The 18671-nt window shown below is 46.7% G+C and overlaps 1 protein-coding gene across 7 annotated transcripts in view; it reads left to right on the forward strand.

Annotated features, from left to right (window-relative positions):
* The window catches only part of trak1a (trafficking protein, kinesin binding 1a), a 97493-nt gene that overhangs the window by 30589 nt on the left and 48233 nt on the right, over nt 1–18671 (forward strand). For 2 of the 7 annotated variants that reach the window (XM_052511981.1, XM_052511983.1), the window contains one exon: nt 15307–15501. Coding sequence is in view for 5 of the 7 variants with exons in the window: in XM_052511974.1 (XP_052367934.1) it covers nt 13498–13513; nt 15307–15501 (211 nt within the window). In the remaining 2 variants the exon portion in view is untranslated. Of the gene's footprint in view, nt 1–11382; nt 11511–13406; nt 13514–15306; nt 15502–18671 lie in introns of those variants that run through there. The other 5 variants (XM_052511975.1, XM_052511974.1, XM_052511985.1 and 2 more) reach the window with 5 other exon arrangements.

Raw genomic sequence — 18671 nt, forward strand, 5'->3', positions numbered from 1 at the left:
AGGTTGTAGTGAACAGAGGAGATGTACTGTAACTACAGTAGGTACCCAGACTGTGGTAGGTTGGGTTCAGTAAGGTTGTAGTGAACAGAGTAGATGTACTGTAACTACAGTAGGTACCCAGACTGTGGTAGGTTGGGTTCAGTAAGGTTGTAGTGAACAGAGGAGATGTACTGTAACTACAGTAGGTACCCAGACTGTGGTAGGTTGGGTTCAGTAAGGTTGTAGTGAACAGAGGAGATGTACTGTAACTACAGTAGGTACCCAGACTGTGGTAGGTTGGGTTCAGTAAGGTTGTAGTGAACAGAGGAGATGTACTGTAACTACAGTAGGTACCCAGACTGTGGTAGGTTGGGTTCAGTAAGGTTGTAGTGAACAGAGATGTACTGTAACTACAGTAGGTACCCAGACTGTGGTAGGTTGGGTTCAGTAAGGTTGTAGTGAACAGATGTACTGTAACTACAGTAGGTACCCAGACTGTGGTAGGTTGGGTTCAGTAAGGTTGTAGTGAACAGAGGAGATGTACTGTAACTACAGTAGGTACCCAGGCTGTGGTAGGTTGGGTTCAGTAAGGTTATAGTGAACAGAGGAGATGTACTGTAACTACAGTAGGTACCCAGACTGTGGTAGGTTGGGTTCAGTAAGGTTGTAGTGAACAGAGGAGATGTACTGTAACTACAGTAGGTACCCAGACTGTGGTAGGTTGGGTTCAGTAAGGTTGTAGTGAACAGATGTACTGTAACTACAGTAGGTACCCAGACTGTGGTAGGTTGGGTTCAGTAAGGTTGTAGTGAACAGATGTACTGTAACTACAGTAAGTACCCAGACTGTGGTAGGTTGGGTTCAGTAAGGTTGTAGTGAACAGATGTACTGTAACTACAGTAGGTACCCAGACTGTGGTAGGTTGGGTTCAGTAAGGTTGTAGTGAACAGAGGAGATGTACTGTAACTACAGTAGGTACCCAGACTGTGGTAGGTTGGGTTCAGTAAGGTTGTAGTGAACAGATGTACTGTAACTACAGTAGGTACCCAGACTGTGGTAGGTTGGGTTCAGTAAGGTTGTAGTGAACAGATGTACTGTAACTACAGTAGGTACCCAGACTGTGGTAGGTTGGGGTCAGTAAGGTTGTAGTGAACAGAGGAGATGTACTGTAACTACAGTAGTTACCCAGACTGTGGTAGGTTGGGTTCAGTAAGGTTGTAGTGAACAGATGTACTGTAACTACAGTAGGTACCCAGACTGTGGTAGGTTGGGTTCAGTAAGGTTGTAGTGAACAGATGTACTGTAACTACAGTAGGTACCCAGACTGTGGTAGGTTGGGTTCAGTAAGGTTGTAGTGAACAGAGTAGATGTACTGTAACTACAGTAGGTACCCAGACTGTGGTAGGTTGGGTTCAGTAAGGTTGTAGTGAACAGAGGAGATGTACTGTAACTACAGTAGGTACCCAGACTGTGGTAGGTTGGGGTCAGTAAGGTTGTAGTGAACAGAGGAGATGTACTGTAACTACAGTAGGTACCCAGACTGTGGTAGGTTGGGTTCAGTAAGGTTGTAGTGAACAGAGGAGATGTACTGTAACTACAGTAGGTACCCAGACTGTGGTAGGTTGGGTTCAGTAAGGTTGTAGTGAACAGATGTACTGTAACTACAGTAGGTACCCAGACTGTGGTAGGTTGGGTTCAGTAAGGTTGTAGTGAACAGAGGAGATGTACTGTAACTACAGTAGGTACCCAGACTGTGGTAGGTTGGGTTCAGTAAGGTTGTAGTGAACAGAGGAGATGTACTGTAACTACAGTAGGTACCCAGACTGTGGTAGGTTGGGTTCAGTAAGGTTGTAGTGAACAGATGTACTGTAACTACAGTAGGTACCCAGACTGTGGTAGGTTGGGTTCAGTAAGGTTGTAGTGAACAGAGGAGATGTACTGTAACTACAGTAGGTACCCAGACTGTGGTAGGTTGGGTTCAGTAAGGTTGTAGTGAACAGAGATGTACTGTAACTACAGTAGGTACCCAGACTGTGGTAGGTTGGGTTCAGTAAGGTTGTAGAGAACAGAGTAGATGTACTGTAACTACAGTAGGTACCCAGACTGTGGTAGGTTGGGTTCAGTAAGGTTGTAGTGAACAGAGTAGATGTACTGTAACTACAGTAGGTACCCAGACTGTGGTAGGTTGGGTTCAGTAAGGTTGTAGTGAACAGAGTAGATGTACTGTAACTACAGTAGGTACCCAGACTGTGGTAGGTTGGGTTCAGTAAGGTTGTAGTGAACAGAGTAGATGTACTGTAACTACAGTAGGTACCCAGACTGTGGTAGGTTGGGTTCAGTAAGGTTGTAGTGAACAGAGTAGATGTACTGTAACTACAGTAGGTACCCAGACTGTGGTAGGTTGGGTTCAGTAAGGTTGTAGTGAACAGAGGAGATGTACTGTAACTACAGTAGGTACCCAGACTGTGGTAGGTTGGGTTCAGTAAGGTTGTAGTGAACAGAGTAGATGTACTGTAACTACAGTAGGTACCCAGACTGTGGTAGGTTGGGTTCAGTAAGGTTGTAGTGAACAGAGTAGATGTACTGTAACTACAGTAGGTACCCAGACTGTGGTAGGTTGGGTTCAGTAAGGTTGTAGTGAACAGATGTACTGTAACTACAGTAGGTACCCAGACTGTGGTAGGTTGGGTTCAGTAAGGTTGTAGTGAACAGAGGAGATGTACTGTAACTACAGTAGGTACCCAGACTGTGGTAGGTTGGGTTCAGTAAGGTTATAGTGAACAGAGTAGATGTACTGTAACTACAGTAGGTACCCAGACTGTGGTAGGTTGGGTTCAGTAAGGTTGTAGTGAACAGAGTAGATGTACTGTAACTACAGTAGGTACCCAGACTGTGGTAGGTTGGGTTCAGTAAGGTTGTAGTGAACAGAGTAGATGTACTGTAACTACAGTAGGTACCCAGACTGTGGTAGGTTGGGTTCAGTAAGGTTGTAGTGAACAGAGTAGATGTACTGTAACTACAGTAGGTACCCAGACTGTGGTAGGTTGGGTTCAGTAAGGTTGTAGTGAACAGAGTAGATGTACTGTAACTACAGTAGGTACCCAGACTGTGGTAGGTTGGGGTCAGTAAGGTTGTAGTGAACAGAGTAGATGTACTGTAACTACAGTAGGTACCCAGACTGTGGTAGGTTGGGTTCAGTAAGGTTGTAGTGAACAGAGGAGATGTACTGTAACTACAGTAGGTACCCAGACTGTGGTAGGTTGGGTTCAGTAAGGTTGTAGTGAACAGATGTACTGTAACTACAGTAGGTACCCAGACTGTGGTAGGTTGGGTTCAGTAAGGTTGTAGTGAACAGAGTAGATGTACTGTAACTACAGTAGGTACCCAGACTGTGGTAGGTTGGGTTCAGTAAGGTTGTAGTGAACAGAGGAGATGTACTGTAACTACAGTAGGTACCCAGACTGTGGTAGGTTGGGTTCAGTAAGGTTGTAGTGAACAGAGTAGATGTACTGTAACTACAGTAGGTACCCAGACTGTGGTAGGTTGGGTTCAGTAAGGTTGTAGTGAACAGATGTACTGTAACTACAGTAGGTACCCAGACTGTGGTAGGTTGGGGTCAGTAAGGTTGTAGTGAACAGAGTAGATGTACTGTAACTACAGTAGGTACCCAGACTGTGGTAGGTTGGGTTCAGTAAGGTTGTAGTGAACAGAGTAGATGTACTGTAACTACAGTAGGTACCCAGACTGTGGTAGGTTGGGTTCAGTAAGGTTGTAGTGAACAGAGTAGATGTACTGTAACTACAGTAGGTACCCAGGCTGTGGTAGGTTGGGGTCAGTAAGGTTGTAGTGAACAGAGGAGATGTACTGTAACTACAGTAGGTACCCAGACTGTGGTAGGTTGGGTTCAGTAAGGTTATAGTGAACAGAGGAGATGTACTGTAACTACAGTAGGTACCCAGACTGTGGTAGGTTGGGTTCAGTAAGGTTGTAGTGAACAGAGGAGATGTACTGTAACTACAGTAGGTACCCAGACTGTGGTAGGTTGGGTTCAGTAAGGTTGTAGTGAACAGAGGAGATGTACTGTAACTACAGTAGGTACCCAGACTGTGGTAGGTTGGGTTCAGTAAGGTTGTAGTGAACAGAGTAGATGTACTGTAACTACAGTAGGTACCCAGGCTGTGGTAGGTTGGGTTCAGTAAGGTTGTAGTGAACAGAGTAGATGTACTGTAACTACAGTAGGTACCCAGACTGTGGTAGGTTGGGTTCAGTAAGGTTGTAGTGAACAGAGGAGATGTACTGTAACTACAGTAGGTACCCAGACTGTGGTAGGTTGGGTTCAGTAAGGTTGTAGTGAACAGAGTAGATGTACTGTAACTGCGTCTTGTGGCAAAACATGATCTTTTCTCCGAGAGACATCTTTCAAAGAGAGACATAAATAAGCACATCACATGATTATGATGTTACTAAAGGTCATGGGATGTTTACAATGTTTAGGGCTCATCTTGTGCTGTTCTCAAAATAACATTAGTGAGCATCTAGCTAATCAAGTCGTCTGGAAGTACCTCAACAATATCATGCAGGATGATATGTCACACCAGTGTGCATCCTTTTCCCACTGGGAAAATATGGGGAAATATCAATTTTGTTCAACATGTGTATCCAATTGTAATCTTCTCCAGTAATGTCAGTAGAAGGCTATTTTATTGATACAGATATGTCTTATTGAGATGCACACTGAGGTAAAAATATGCAAATACTGCTACTATATTACTGCCCACAAGATATAGACAGGAAGTTGAAGTCATTAACACATATATGCAGTACTGTTAGTAGTTAACTGATGCTATATCGTAGTGTTGGACTTAAGATACTTTAAATATTACAATTTGCCATGTGAACTGAACCCAAAGTTCATGTCAGGGGGCTGTGTGAGTGTTGATTTCTGGCTTGGTGGACTTTGTTTGTCATGAAGTCTGTCAGTGTCCGTGTGTCCACATGCCATTGTTGCTATAATCTCTCGTGGGCAGACTACGGTAACATAGCAGCTGACCAGTTACACAAGACTTTAGTTCCGGGTTAGCTGAGATTGTTCGGCTTCTCTTCCTGTCAGATATGCAGTTTTAGCCACACACCACAGATATTCCCACAGCCTGATGTATCCATGGGAACAGTTTGTGGGTAGACAAAACAGTTGGAATCAGCCAGAGCTTTTCCATTAGTCTCGTGAGCAGTGGTCAGGCCAGCTGAATGGAATGGACTGAGACTGACTCATAGCCCGGCCCTGCACTGTTCACCAAGTTCTGCTTTTCCTCTGGGACAGACCAAGACACACTACAGCACAGTTGCCATGGCATCAGGAGCCGTTGAGCAGTGTCATCTGTCTGGTGGATCTGTGCCAGACCCAGCCTCTTGGCAAGACCACATGAATTCCAACCATAGCCAGGGTAATGGAGGGGGCTTATTACAACCATAGCCAGGGTAATGGAGGGGGCTTATTACAACCATAGCCAGGGAAATGGAGGGGGCTTATTACAACAATAGCCAGGGTAATGGAGGGGGCTTATTACAACCATAGCCAGGGTAATGGAGGGGGCTTATTACAACCATAGCCAGGGTAATGGAGGGGGCTTATTACAACCATAGCCAGGGTAATGGAGGGGGCTTATTACAACCATAGCCAGGGTAAAGGAGGGGGCTTATTACAACCATAGCCAGGGTAATGGAGGGGGGGGCTTATTACAACCATAGCCAGGGTAATGGAGGGGGCTTATTACAACCATAGCCAGGGTAATGGAGGGGGCTTATTACAACCATAGCCAGGGTAATGGAGGGGGCTTATTACAACCATAGCCAGGGTAATGGGGGGGCCGTATTACAACCATAGCCAGGGTAATGGAGGGGGCTTATTACAACCATAGCCAGGGTAATGGAGGGGGCTTATTACAACCATAGCCAGGGTAATGGAGGGGGCTTATTACAACCATAGCCAGGGTAATGGAGGGGGCTTATTACAACCATAGCCAGGGTAATGGAGGGGGCTTATTACAACCATAGCCAGGGTAATGGAGGGGGCTTATTACAACCATAGCCAGGGTAATGGAGGGGGCTTATTACAACCATAGCCAGGGTAATGGAGGGGGCTTATTACAACCATAGCCAGGGTAATGGAGGGGGCTTATTACAACCATAGCCAGGGTATAAGGGATGGGGGGCTTATTACAACCATAGCCAGGGTAATGGAGGGGCTTATTACAACCATAGCCAGGGTAAAGGATGGGGGGCTTATTACAACCATAGCCAGGGTAATGGAGGGGGCTTATTACAACCATAGCCAGGGTAATGGAGGGGGCTTATTACAACCATAGCCAGGGTAATGGATTACAACCATAGCCAGGGGCTTATTACAACCATAGCCAGGGTAATGGAGGGGGCTTATTACAACCATAGCCAGGGTAATGGAGGGGGCTTATTACAACCATAGCCAGGGTAATGGAGGGGGCTTATTACAACCATAGCCAGGGTAATGGAGGGGGCTTATTACAACCATAGCCAGGGTATGGAGGGGCTTATTACAACCATAGCCAGGGTAATGGGGCTTATTACAACCATAGCCAGGGTAATGGAGGGGCTTATTACAACCATAGCCAGGGTAATGGAGGGGGCTTATTACAACCATAGCCAGGGTAATGGAGGGGGCTTATTACAACCATAGCCAGGGTAATGGAGGGGGCTTATTACAACCATAGCCAGGGTAATGGAGGGGCTTATTACAACCATAGCCAGGGTAATGGAGGGGGCTTATTACAACCATAGCCAGGGTAATGGAGGGGCTTATTACAACCATAGCCAGGGTAATGGAGGGGGCTTATTACAACCATAGCCAGGGTAATGGAGGGTAGCCAGGGTAATGGAGGGGCTTATTACAACCATAGCCAGGGTAAAGGAGGGGGCTTATTACAACCATAGCCAGGGTAAAGGAGGGGGCTTATTACAACCATAGCCAGGGTAATGGAGGGGGCTTATTACAACCATAGCCAGGGTAAAGGAGGGGGCTTATTACAACAATAGTCAGGGAAATGGATGCAGCTTATTAAACAGGCAGTGGGCAGACATAAGGCTGAAGAATCAAGCCTCCTGGTGTTGTCAGTACTGAGTGTCATTTGTTATCAGACATGTAGTTGTAGACATGTTGCTGCTCTACCACAGCGGTGGCTGGATAGGTGGAGAACAGTGGTTGTCCTGAAGTAGGGGAAAGGAACAATCAGCAGCTGTTCTGCTCTGTTGTCTACAGCCTTCTGATTCCCTCCCTGTCATCCTGCAGCACACTGAATCAGATGCTGCTCTCTGTCTCTCCCCCAGCACTGTTAATGTGTGGAATAGCATGTTCACATCTGTATCTTAGGTGACCCACGTCCTACAGAAGAGCTTTACACTTTAATATGCTTGATTCATTCTGGTTTTATTCAGGTTTCTAGGGTTCTCACAAATGTTTATTGGCTTTAGAGAGAGAGAGAGAGAGAGAGTGTCAAATCGACCCTGTGTGGGCGCAAGTGTTGGTTGGATCTCTCTGGAGGCTTGTTTAGTTAACACACCATACGGTAGTGTTCCCCTAATGGAGATGTGTTGAGGTAACACACCATACGGTAGTGTTCCCCTAATGGAGACGTGTTGAGGTAACACACAGTACGGTAGTGTTCCCCTAATGGAGATGTGTTGAGGTAACACACCATACGGTAGTGTTCCCCTAATGGAGACGTGTTGAGGTAACACACAGTACAGTAGTGTTCCCCTAATGGAGATGTGTTAACACACAGTACAGTAGTGTTCCCCTAATGGAGACGTGTTGAGGTAACACACAGTACGGTAGTGTTCCCCTAATGGAGATGTGGTGAGGTAACACACAGTGTTCCCCTAATGGAGATGTGTTGAGGTAACACACAGTAACAGGTAACACCATACGGTAGTGTTCCCTAATGGAGACGTGTTGAGGTAACACACAGTACAGTAGTGTTCCCCTAATGGAGATGTGTTGAGGTAACACACAGTACAGTAGTGTTCCCCTAATGGAGACAGTAGTGTTGAGGTAACACACAGTACAGTAGTGTTCCCTAATGGAGATGTGTTGAGGTAACACACAGTACAGTAGTGTTCCCCTAATGGAGATGTGTTGAGGTAACACACAGTACAGTAGTGTTCCCCTAATGGAGATGTGTTGAGGTAACACACAGTACAGTAGTGTTCCCCTAATGGAGACGTGTTGAGGTAACACACAGTACAGTAGTGTTCCCCTAATGGAGATGTGTTGAGGTAACACACAGTACAGTAGTGTTCCCCTAATGGAGATGTGTTGAGGTAACACACAGTACAGTAGTGTTCCCCTAATGGAGACGTGTTGAGGTAACACACAGTACAGTAGTGTTCCCCTAATGGAGATGTGTTGAGGTAACACACAGTACAGTAGTGTTCCCCTAATGGAGATGTGTTGAGGTAACACACAGTACAGTAGTGTTCCCCTAATGGAGACGTGTTGAGGTAACACACAGTACAGTAGTGTTCCCCTAATGGAGATGTGTTAACACACAGTACAGTAGTGTTCCCCTAATGGAGACGTGTTGAGGTAACACACAGTACAGTAGTGTTCCCCTAATGGAGATGTGTTGAGGTAACACACAGTACAGTAGTGTTCCCTAATGGAGATGTGTTGAGGTAACACACAGTACAGTAGTGTTCCCTAATGGAGATGTGTTGAGGTAACACACAGTACAGTAGTGTTCCCCTAATGGAGATGTGTTGAGGTAACACACAGTACAGTAGTGTTCCCCTAATGGAGATCCTGTAATGGAGCTGTAACACACAGTACAGTAGTGTTCCCTAATGGAGACGTGTTGAGGTAACACACAGTACAGTAGTGCTAATGGAGACGTGTTGAGGTAACACACAGTAATGGAGAGATAACACACAGTACAGTAGTGTTCCCTAATGGAGCGTGTTGAGGAAGAGAGTGTTCCCCTAATGGAGATGTGTGAGGTAACACACAGTACAGTAGTGTTCCCTAATGGAGATGTGTTGAGGTACAGATCCTGGAGCTGTGAGGAAGAGACCTAATGTTGAGGTAACACACAGTACAGTAGTGTTCCCCTAAGAGACCTGTGAGTAACACACAGTACAGAGATCCTGGAGCTGTGGGAAGAGACCAGTACAGTAGTGCCTGTAGTATAGAGACGTGTTGAGGTAACACACAGTACAGATCCTGCAGCTCTGGGAAGAGACCGGCCTGTAGTAACACACATACAGAGATCCTAATGGAGCGTGTTGAGGTAACACACAGTACAGTAGTGTTCCCCTAATCCGTGTTGAGGTAACACACAGTACAGTAGTGTTCCCTAATGGAGCTGTGGGAAGAGACCGGCCTAGTAGACTATAGAGATCCTGCAGCTGTGGGAAGAGACCGGCCTGTAGTATAGAGATCCTGCAGCTGTGGGAAGAGACCGGCCTGTAGTATAGAGATCCTGCAGCTGTGGGAAGAGACCGGCCTGTAGTATAGAGATCCTGCAGCTCTGGGAAGAGACCGGCCTGTAGTATAGAGATCCTGCAGCTCTGGGAAGAGACCGGCCTGTAGTATAGAGATCCTGCAGCTCTGGGAAGAGACCGGCCTGTAGTATAGAGATCCTGCAGCTCTGGGAAGAGACCGGCCTGTAGTATAGAGATCCTGCAGCTGTGGGAAGAGACCGGCCTGTAGTATAGAGATCCTGCAGCTCTGGGAAGAGACCGGCCTGTAGTATAGAGAGATCCTGCAGCTGTGGGAAGAGACCGGCCTGTAGTATAGAGAGATCCTGCAGCTCTGGGAAGAGACCGGCCTGTAGTATAGAGATCCTGCAGCTCTGGGAAGAGACCGGCCTGTAGTATAGAGAGATCCTGCAGCTCTGGGAAGAGACCGGCCTGTAGTATAGAGATCCTGCAGCTCTGGGAAGAGACCGGCCTGTAGTATAGAGATCCTGCAGCTCTGGGAAGAGACCGGCCTGTAGTATAGAGATCCTGCAGCTCTGGGAAGAGACCGGCCTGTAGTATAGAGAGATCCTGCAGCTCTGGGAAGAGACCGGCCTGTAGTATAGAGAGATCCTGCAGCTGTGGGAAGAGACCGGCCTGTAGTATAGAGAGATCCTGCAGCTGTGGGAAGAGACCGGCCTGTAGTATAGAGAGATCCTGCAGCTGTGGGAAGAGACCGGCCTGTAGTATAGAGATCCTGCAGCTGTGGGAAGAGACCGGCCTGTAGTATAGAGATCCTGCAGCTGTGGGAAGAGACCGGCCTGTAGTATAGAGAGATCCTGCAGCTGTGGGAAGAGACCGGCCTGTAGTATAGAGATCCTGCAGCTGTGGGAAGAGACCGGCCTGTAGTATAGAGATCCTGCAGCCGTGGGAAGAGACCGGCCTGTAGTATAGAGATCCTGCAGCCGTGGGAAGAGACCGGCCTGTAGTATAGAGATCCTGCAGCCGTGGGAAGAGACCGGCCTGTAGTATAGAGATCCTGCAGCTCTGGGAAGAGACCGGCCTGTAGTATAGAGAGATCCTGCAGCTCTGGGAAGAGACCGGCCTGTAGTATAGAGAGATCCTGCAGCTCTGGGAAGAGACCGGCCAGTAGTATGGAGGACAATGAGTGTTCCAGTCCACTGCACTCTCCGGGCCAACAGTAATCCAGTTGACAGTCTGTTTAGGCAGCTGGGTGGGGTGGGGTGGGGGGTGGGGGGGGGGGCTGTGCTGTGCTGCCATGCTGGCTACAGTATGGGGAGGTTGTGGGGGTTGGGGGCCCCATGTGACCACCGTCAGTGGCATGCCAGGCATGGTAACGCAGAGTAGCTGGGGTCGCTTTCCTTCGACTGCCTCTCTTCTTCCCTCTCACTCTTTATTATTTCCCTCCCACTCTCTCTTCCTCCCTCCCTCTCTCTCTTCCTCCCCCCCTCCTTCCCTTCTCTCTCTATGTCCCTCCCTTCTCCCTCCTGTCCCTCCCTTCTCTCTCTATGTCCCTCCCTTCTCTCTCTATGTCCCTCCCTTCTCTCTCTATGTCCCTCCCTTCTCTCTCTTCCTCCCTCCCTTCTCTCTCTATGTCCCTCCCTTCTCTCTCTATGTCCCTCCCTTCTATCTCTATGTCCCTCCCTCCCTCCCTTCTATCTCTATGTCCCTCCCTCCCTCCCTTCTCTCTCTATGTCCCTCCCTCCTCCCTTCTATCTCTATGTCCCTCCTCCCTCCCTTCTCTCTCTCCCTCTCCTCCCTCCCCTCCCTCCCTTCTCTCTCTATGTCCCTCCCTCCCTTCTATCTCTATGTCCCTCCCTCCCTCCCTTCTATCTCTATGTCCCTCCCTCCCTCCCTTCTATCTCCATGTCCCTCCCTCCCTCCCTTCTATCTCCATGTCCCTCCCTCCCTCCCCTCTATGTCCCTCTCTCCCTCCCGCTCCTCTTCGCCCTGCCCTTTCCAGGAGAAGCGGAACATGTAAGTTGAGGTGAGAGGACACGGAGTAGGGGGCAGAGGAGCCATGAGTGAGTACTGGGCACCGTGACTTTGGGTTGGATCTATGGGGTGGTTTGGGCTTGTTTGGTGTTTAAAACTACTGAGATTCCTCACTTTATTTGGACTTACATTTTAGTTTTGTACTTTAATGTCTGATTTCTTGCCATTTCTATGGAATAGTGAGAATGATTTGTCCTCTGGAAATGATTCATGGTTGCTCAGCATGTTTTTGTGAAGGGGATGATTACACTATATAGCCTGATTTTTAATGAGCACTAGGACAGTAGGTCACCAACTGATTTACATCATCTTACTGGTATAGATTGTGAAAATACATCCAATTCAAGTACACACATTATTGTTCAGTCATTTGTTTCAGTCTTCTCTTGGGTAAACATGATGGGGTTGGATATGAAGACTAGTAACGTGAACTAGACTAGAGTTAGACACCGTTTGTAGTACTGGCCACATATCTGTCTCTCTCTCGCTCTCTGTCTGTCTGTCTGTCACCATGGGGTCTAGTTTTCTGTGTAGCTGGATGTCGGTTCTGCCTGTATTGGCCCTGTGCTACAGTAGTGTACTGTAGCCTGGGGATTTGAAGTGAATGCCAGAGAGGTAGAGGGGACAGGAAGGACAGTGGGCCAGCAGGTGCAGAGCAGAGTGCCAGGGCCTTACAGATCTGACTATAAATACAGTCCAGGAATAATCAACAGCAAATGGTCTAGCTAGTAGCTGTCAGCACTCAGGGGCTCTCTGCAACCTTCATACAACATTAATACAACATCCCTTAGTTCCAGCTGTTGCATGGCGACAGAGAAGGTATGACACAGGTGTTGAAATACTGTATCAGTGAATATGATGTTGTGATGGATAGTAGAGACTGTTTAATGCCTGTGATGATACAGTATGTCTGGCTGCCCTTATCCAATTCATGTGACACTTCCAGCCATTGTTGTTATTTTGGTTTGCATATCCTGGCTGTTGTTGTTCAGGAGCTTTTTATAGCTCTGAGTATAGTTGGTCGTCCCAGTTACACTTCGGAGATCTGAGCTGAATATGAAGAAGAGGCTTATAATCGGCTCTATTTAACAGAAATATGGGATTTAAGGAGTTAACTGTGAATTTGTATGTTTTTACTACTTTTAATTGATGGCAATGGACCATCACAGTAGTGTGTCCCCAACGTGTTGTAGTCTGTGTGTGACTGTCTGTGGCAGACTCCCCTGCTGTAGTCTGTGTGTGACTGTCTGTGGCAGACTCCCCTGCTGTAGTCTGTGGCAGACTCCCCTGCTGTAGTCTGTGTGACTGTCTGTGGCAGACTCCCCTGCTGTAGTCTGTGGCAGACTCCCCTGCTGTAGTCTGTGTGTGACTGTCTGTGGCAGACTCCCCTGATGTAGTCTGTGTGTGACTGTCTGTGGCAGACTCCCCTGCTGTAGTCTGTGTGTGACTGTCTGTGGCAGACTCCCCTGCTGTAGTCTGTGGCAGACTCCCCTGCTGTAGTCTGTGTGTGACTGTCTGTGGCAGACTCCCCTGCTGTAGTCTGTGGCAGACCCCTGCTGTAGTCTGTGGCAGACTCCCCTGCTGTAGTCTGTGTGTGACTCTGTGGCAGACTCCCCTGTGTGTGACTGTCTGTGGCAGACTCCCCTGCTGTGGTCTGCTAATGCTGCTAGGTGTTGCTGGAAACAGCCAGTAGCATAGTGTCAGTCAGTTTAGCCTCTCAGCAGCCTGCCAGCCCGTTCTGTCTAGATTAAGGCCTGGCTGTCTGGGACACCATTGTCTGATGGAGCTTCATCGCCACCACAGATATGCAGGCCTTATGAACACAGCTGTTGAACAAATGGATTGGAAACACGCCTGCTCACATAAACTGAGACGTTCCATATTCACAACTCAGTCACTTCTTAGTGTGTGTGATTCTGGTGAAGTTATCTAGGAGTTTTACAGTGATGAGCTGTAACAGTCTTTGGATGGGAGTCTGATGGACATCTGGATCTGCTGAGGGAAGGAGTAAATCCCATGGCAGGAAGTGCTGGTAAGATGACTTCACTATGTTCCAGTGAAGCACAGAGTTTACTGTCGCAAACTAGTATCTCAAAGGAGAGCTTCTTCCCAGTTCCCAAGCCAATATGTTCCGCAGTCTGTGGGTTTATGCAGATTCTCCTTGTTTATATAGTATACTGTATTCCCTCTTCATAAAGCAGCTCCAGGATCTGTTATTCTGTAAATCATGGTCATATCTTGTTGTTCTGTAGCACTGTTGTGATACATAGACATCAGCAGGATTGTAGTTCCTCAATGTGCCATAAGAGGTCCTCCTACGCTGCTTTCAGTAGCTCTTGCTGCACTCCCTTTATGTAAACAGACTGCTACGAAGATTCTGATGTGTAAACAAGATACAATGACACATCATCACGTATGACCATAGTTCAGAGGTCGTTGTGTTTGATTATGGTTTAGAAAAGCAGATTGTTCAGAGGGATAGCCTACTGAGGAGCTAAAAATGTTTTGTTTGAAAGGTATGTGTATATCTTGAGCAAGACTGTCGTCGTTCTCACTAGATCAGGGATCATTAACTAGATTCAGCCGCTGAACAATTTTTTGGGGGTCAGAACATAATTACAAATCATCTGTAGACTACAAATTGACCACAAGAAGCCCAAACAGATATAACATTTCACTAAAACAATATCATTTCAAACCTTGCTTACATTTGTATACCATCACATACACAGAGTGTGCAAAACATTAAGAACACCTCCCCAATATTGATTTGGCCGCAGGCCACCAGTCGGGGAACCCTGCTCTAGATGATGAAGTTTAAACATAAACACCAGTCGGGGAACCCTGCTCTAGATGATGAAGTTTAAACATAAACACCAGTCGGGGAACCCTGCTCTAGATGATGAAGTTTAAACATAAACACCAGTCGGGGAACCCTGCTCTAGATGATGAAGTTTAAACATAAACACCAGTCGGGGAACCCTGCTCTAGATGATGAAGTTTAAACATAAACACCAGTCGGGGAACCCTGCTCTAGATGATGAAGTTTAAACATAAACACCAGTCGGGGAACCCTGCTCTAGATGATGAAGTTTAAACATAAACAGCCATTGTTCTGGTGTTTTTCAACCAGGCACCTGTTACATAACCTCCTGCTACTGTAGCGGGCTAAAACTAACCTCTAGTCTCTCCCTCTTCTCTCCCCCTCCTCCCCTCATACCATCCCCTTTCCTCCTCCCCTCATACCATCTCCTCTCCCTCCTCCCCTGTCCTCCTCCTTTCCTCTCCTCCTCCCCTGTCCTCCTCCTTTCCTCCTCCCCTCATACCATCTCCTCTCCCTCCTCCCCTGTCCTCCTCCTTTCCTCTCCTCCTCCCCTGTCCTTCTCCTTTCCTCCTCCCCTCATACCATCTCCTCTCCCTCCTCCCCTGTCCTCCTCCTTTCCTCTCCTCCTCCCCTGTCCTCCTCCTTTCCTCCTCCCCTCATACCATCTCCTCTCCCTCCTCCCCTGTCCTCCTCCTTTCCTCTCCTCCTCCCCTGTCCTTCTCCTTTCCTCCTCCCCTCATACCATCTCCTCTCCCTCCTCCCCTGTCCTCCTCCTTTCCTCTCCTCCTCCCCTGTCCTCCTTTCCTCCTCCCCTCATACCATCTCCTCCTCCCCTGTCCTCCTCCTTTCCTCTCCTCCTCCCCTGTCCTCCTCCTCCCCTCTCCTCCTCCTCCCCTGTCCTCCTCCTCCTCACCTCCACACCGTCTCCTATCTCCTCTCCTCTCCCTCCCCACCCCACCCCTTCCCTCTCCTCCTCCTCCTCCCCTCTCCTCCTCCTACAGATGTGTGTAACAGTACTGATCTTCCAGAGGTGGAGATCATCAGTCTGCTGGAGGAGCAGCTGCCCCATTACAAGCTGAGAGCAGACACCATCTACGGGTATGACCACGACGACTGGCTCCACACCCCTCTCCTCTCCCCCGACACCAACCTGGACCTCACCGTGGAGCAGATTGAGGAGACTCTGAAGTATTTCCGTAAGCGCAGCGTTTGTATTTTTAAGATGATTCAGACAAGAGGGCGAAGGCTTCCACAATCCCTCTGCTGGTTACTTCTCTTTCTATTCTTCCTTTTATGTGATCTGTTCTACACTGGTACACATTTCATATTCAACTGGTTCATCGCTTTAACCTTGACATTAATAATTGTATTGAGCTCATATTACAGTGTATTTTTGGAAATGGTGCAGGTTAGAGCCGATATCAAGGATTTAAAAAATGAGGGTGATGTGGGTGGAAGACTAACAGCTGAGATTCTGGTGCTGTAATGAGACTGGGGAAGTCTGAGATAAATACAGGCAGACAGAGCGATACAAACACAGAGAGACAGACAGAGGTTGAGACAAAGGGAATGAAAGGTAGAGACAGTCATTTTAATATGGTCCTGAGCCCATATGGGTCAGCGACAGACAGCTGGGCCCGGTTCACACAGCAAACATACCCGCTGAGCCGTGGTTGAAGCGCCACGTGCCAGTCTGCTCGGCTGCTGGTCCTATCAGCTCAGTGGGAGACGTCTGTCCTAACGTCTGTCTGTGTCTCAACCAGACATGAGCCTGGGCAGACACAAGGCCGTGTGCGTGTGATAACTCTGGCTTCTTGTTTTTTTCTATCTTTATTTAACCAAGCAAGTCAGTTAAGAACAAATAGTTATTTACAATGACGCCCTACCCCGGCCAAACCCTCCCCTAACCCGGACGACGCTGGGCCAATTGTGTGGTGTAGTGACTCCTCTAGCACTGCGATACCAGTGCCTTAGACCCCTCTGCCACTCAGGATCTGATCTGATCACATTCTGATCTGTCCTTGTGTATGACCTTTATGTCAACTGGTTATCAGCAGCCTTCTGTTGTGAATGTAGGTCATACTGTAGAGCTCAGGAAGTTTAACAGCATCAATCAGCAGATATGTGTTGATACAGTATCTGTTGTGAATGCAGGTCATACTGTAGAGCTCAGGAAGTGTAACAGCATCAATCAGCAGATATGTGTTGATACAGTATCTGTTGTGAATGTAGGTCATACTGTAGAGCTCAGGAAGTTTAACAGCATCAATCAGCAGATATGTATTGATACAGTATCTGTACTGTTGTGAATGTAGGTCATACTGTAGAGCTCAGGAAGTTTAACAGCATCAATCAGCAGATATGTGTTGATAGAGTATCTGTTGTGAATGTAGGTCATACTGTAGAGCTCAGGAAGTTTAACAGCATCAATCAGCAGATATGTGTTGATACAGTATCTGTTGTGAATGTAGGTCATACTGTAGAGCTCAGGAAGTGTAACAGCATCAATCAGCAGATATGTGTTGATACAGTATCTGTTGTGAATGTAGGTCATACTGTAGAGCTCAGGAAGTTTGACAGCATCAATCAGCAGGTATGTGTTGATACAGTATCTGTAATGTTGTGAATGTAGGTCATACTGTAGAGCTCAGGAAGTTTAACAGCATCAATCAGCAGATATGTGTTGATACAGTATCTGTTGTGAATGTAGGTCATACTGTAGAGCTCAGGAAGTGTAACAGCATCAATCAGCAGATATGTGTTGATACAGTATCTGTTGTGAATGTAGGTCATACTGTAGAGCTCAGGAAGTTTAACAGCATCAATCAGCAGGTATGTGTTGATACAGTATCTGTTGTGAATGTAGGTCATACTGTAGAGCTCAGGAAGTGTAACAGCATCAATCAGCAGATATGTGTTGATACAGTATCTGTTGTGAATGTAGGTCATACTGTAGAGCTCAGGAAGTTTAACAGCATCAATCAGCAGATATGTATTGATACAGTATCTGTACTGTTGTGAATGTAGGTCATACTGTAGAGCTCAGGAAGTTTAACAGCATCAATCAGCAGGTATGTGTTGATACAGTATCTGTTGTGAATGTAGGTCATACTGTAGAGCTCAGGAAGTTTAACAGCATCAATCAGCAGGTATGTGTTGATACAGTATCTGTCATACTATTGTTTGCATCAATGTAGGTCATACTGTAGAGCTCAGGAAGTTTAACAGCATCAATCAGCAGATATGTGTTGATACGGTATCTGTACTGTTGTGAATGTAGGTCATACTGTAGAGCTCAGGAAGTTTAACAGCATCAATCAGCAGGTATGTGTTGATACAGTATCTGTTGTGAATGTAGGTCATACTGTAGAGCTCAGGAAGTTTAACAGCATCAATCAGCAGATATGTGTTGATACAGTATCTGTTCTGTTGTGAATGTAGGTCATACTGTAGAGCTCAGGAAGTTTAACAGCATCAATCAGCAGATATGTGTTGATACGGTATCTGTTGTGAATGTAGGTCATACTGTAGAGCTCAGGAAGTTTAACAGCATCAATCAGCAGGTATGTGTTGATACAGTATCTGTTGTGAATGTAGGTCATACTGTAGAGCTCAGGAAGTTTAACAGCATCAATCAGCAGGTATGTGTTGATACAGTATCTGTTCTGTTGTGAATGTAGGTCATACTGTAGAGCTCAGGAAGTTTAACAGCATCAATCAGCAGGTATGTGTTGATACGGTATCTGTACTGTTGTGAATGTAGGTCATACTGTAGAGCTCAGGAAGTTTAACAGCATCAATCAGCAGGTATGTGTTGATACAGTATCTGTTGTGAATGTAGGTCATACTGTAGAGCTCAGGAAGTTTAACAGCATCAATCAGCAGGTATGTGTTGATACAGTATCTGTACTGTTGTGAATGTAGGTCATACTGTAGAGCTCAGGAAGTTTAACAGCATCAATCAGCAGGTATGTGTTGATACAGTATCTGTTGTGAATGTAGGTCATACTGTAGAGCTCAGGAAGTTTAACAGCATCAATCAGCAGGTATGTGTTGATACAGTATCTGTACTGTTGTGAATGTAGGTCATACTGTAGAGCTCAGGAATGTTTAACAGCATCATTCAGCAGCATCAATCAGCAGGTATGTGTTGATACAGTATCTGTACTGTTGTGAATGTAGGTCATACTGTAGAGCTCAGGAAGTTTAACAGCATCAATCAGCAGGTATGTGTTGATACAGTATCTGTTGTGAATGTAGGTCATACTGTAGAGCTCAGGAAGTTTAACAGCATCAATCAGCAGGTATGTGTTGATACAGTATCTGTTGTGAATGTAGGTCATACTGTAGAGCTCAGGAAGTTTAA

Source organism: Oncorhynchus keta, unplaced genomic scaffold (assembly GCF_023373465.1).
Source record: "Oncorhynchus keta strain PuntledgeMale-10-30-2019 unplaced genomic scaffold, Oket_V2 Un_contig_777_pilon_pilon, whole genome shotgun sequence".
In the NCBI taxonomy this organism is placed as follows: domain Eukaryota; kingdom Metazoa; phylum Chordata; class Actinopteri; order Salmoniformes; family Salmonidae; genus Oncorhynchus; species Oncorhynchus keta.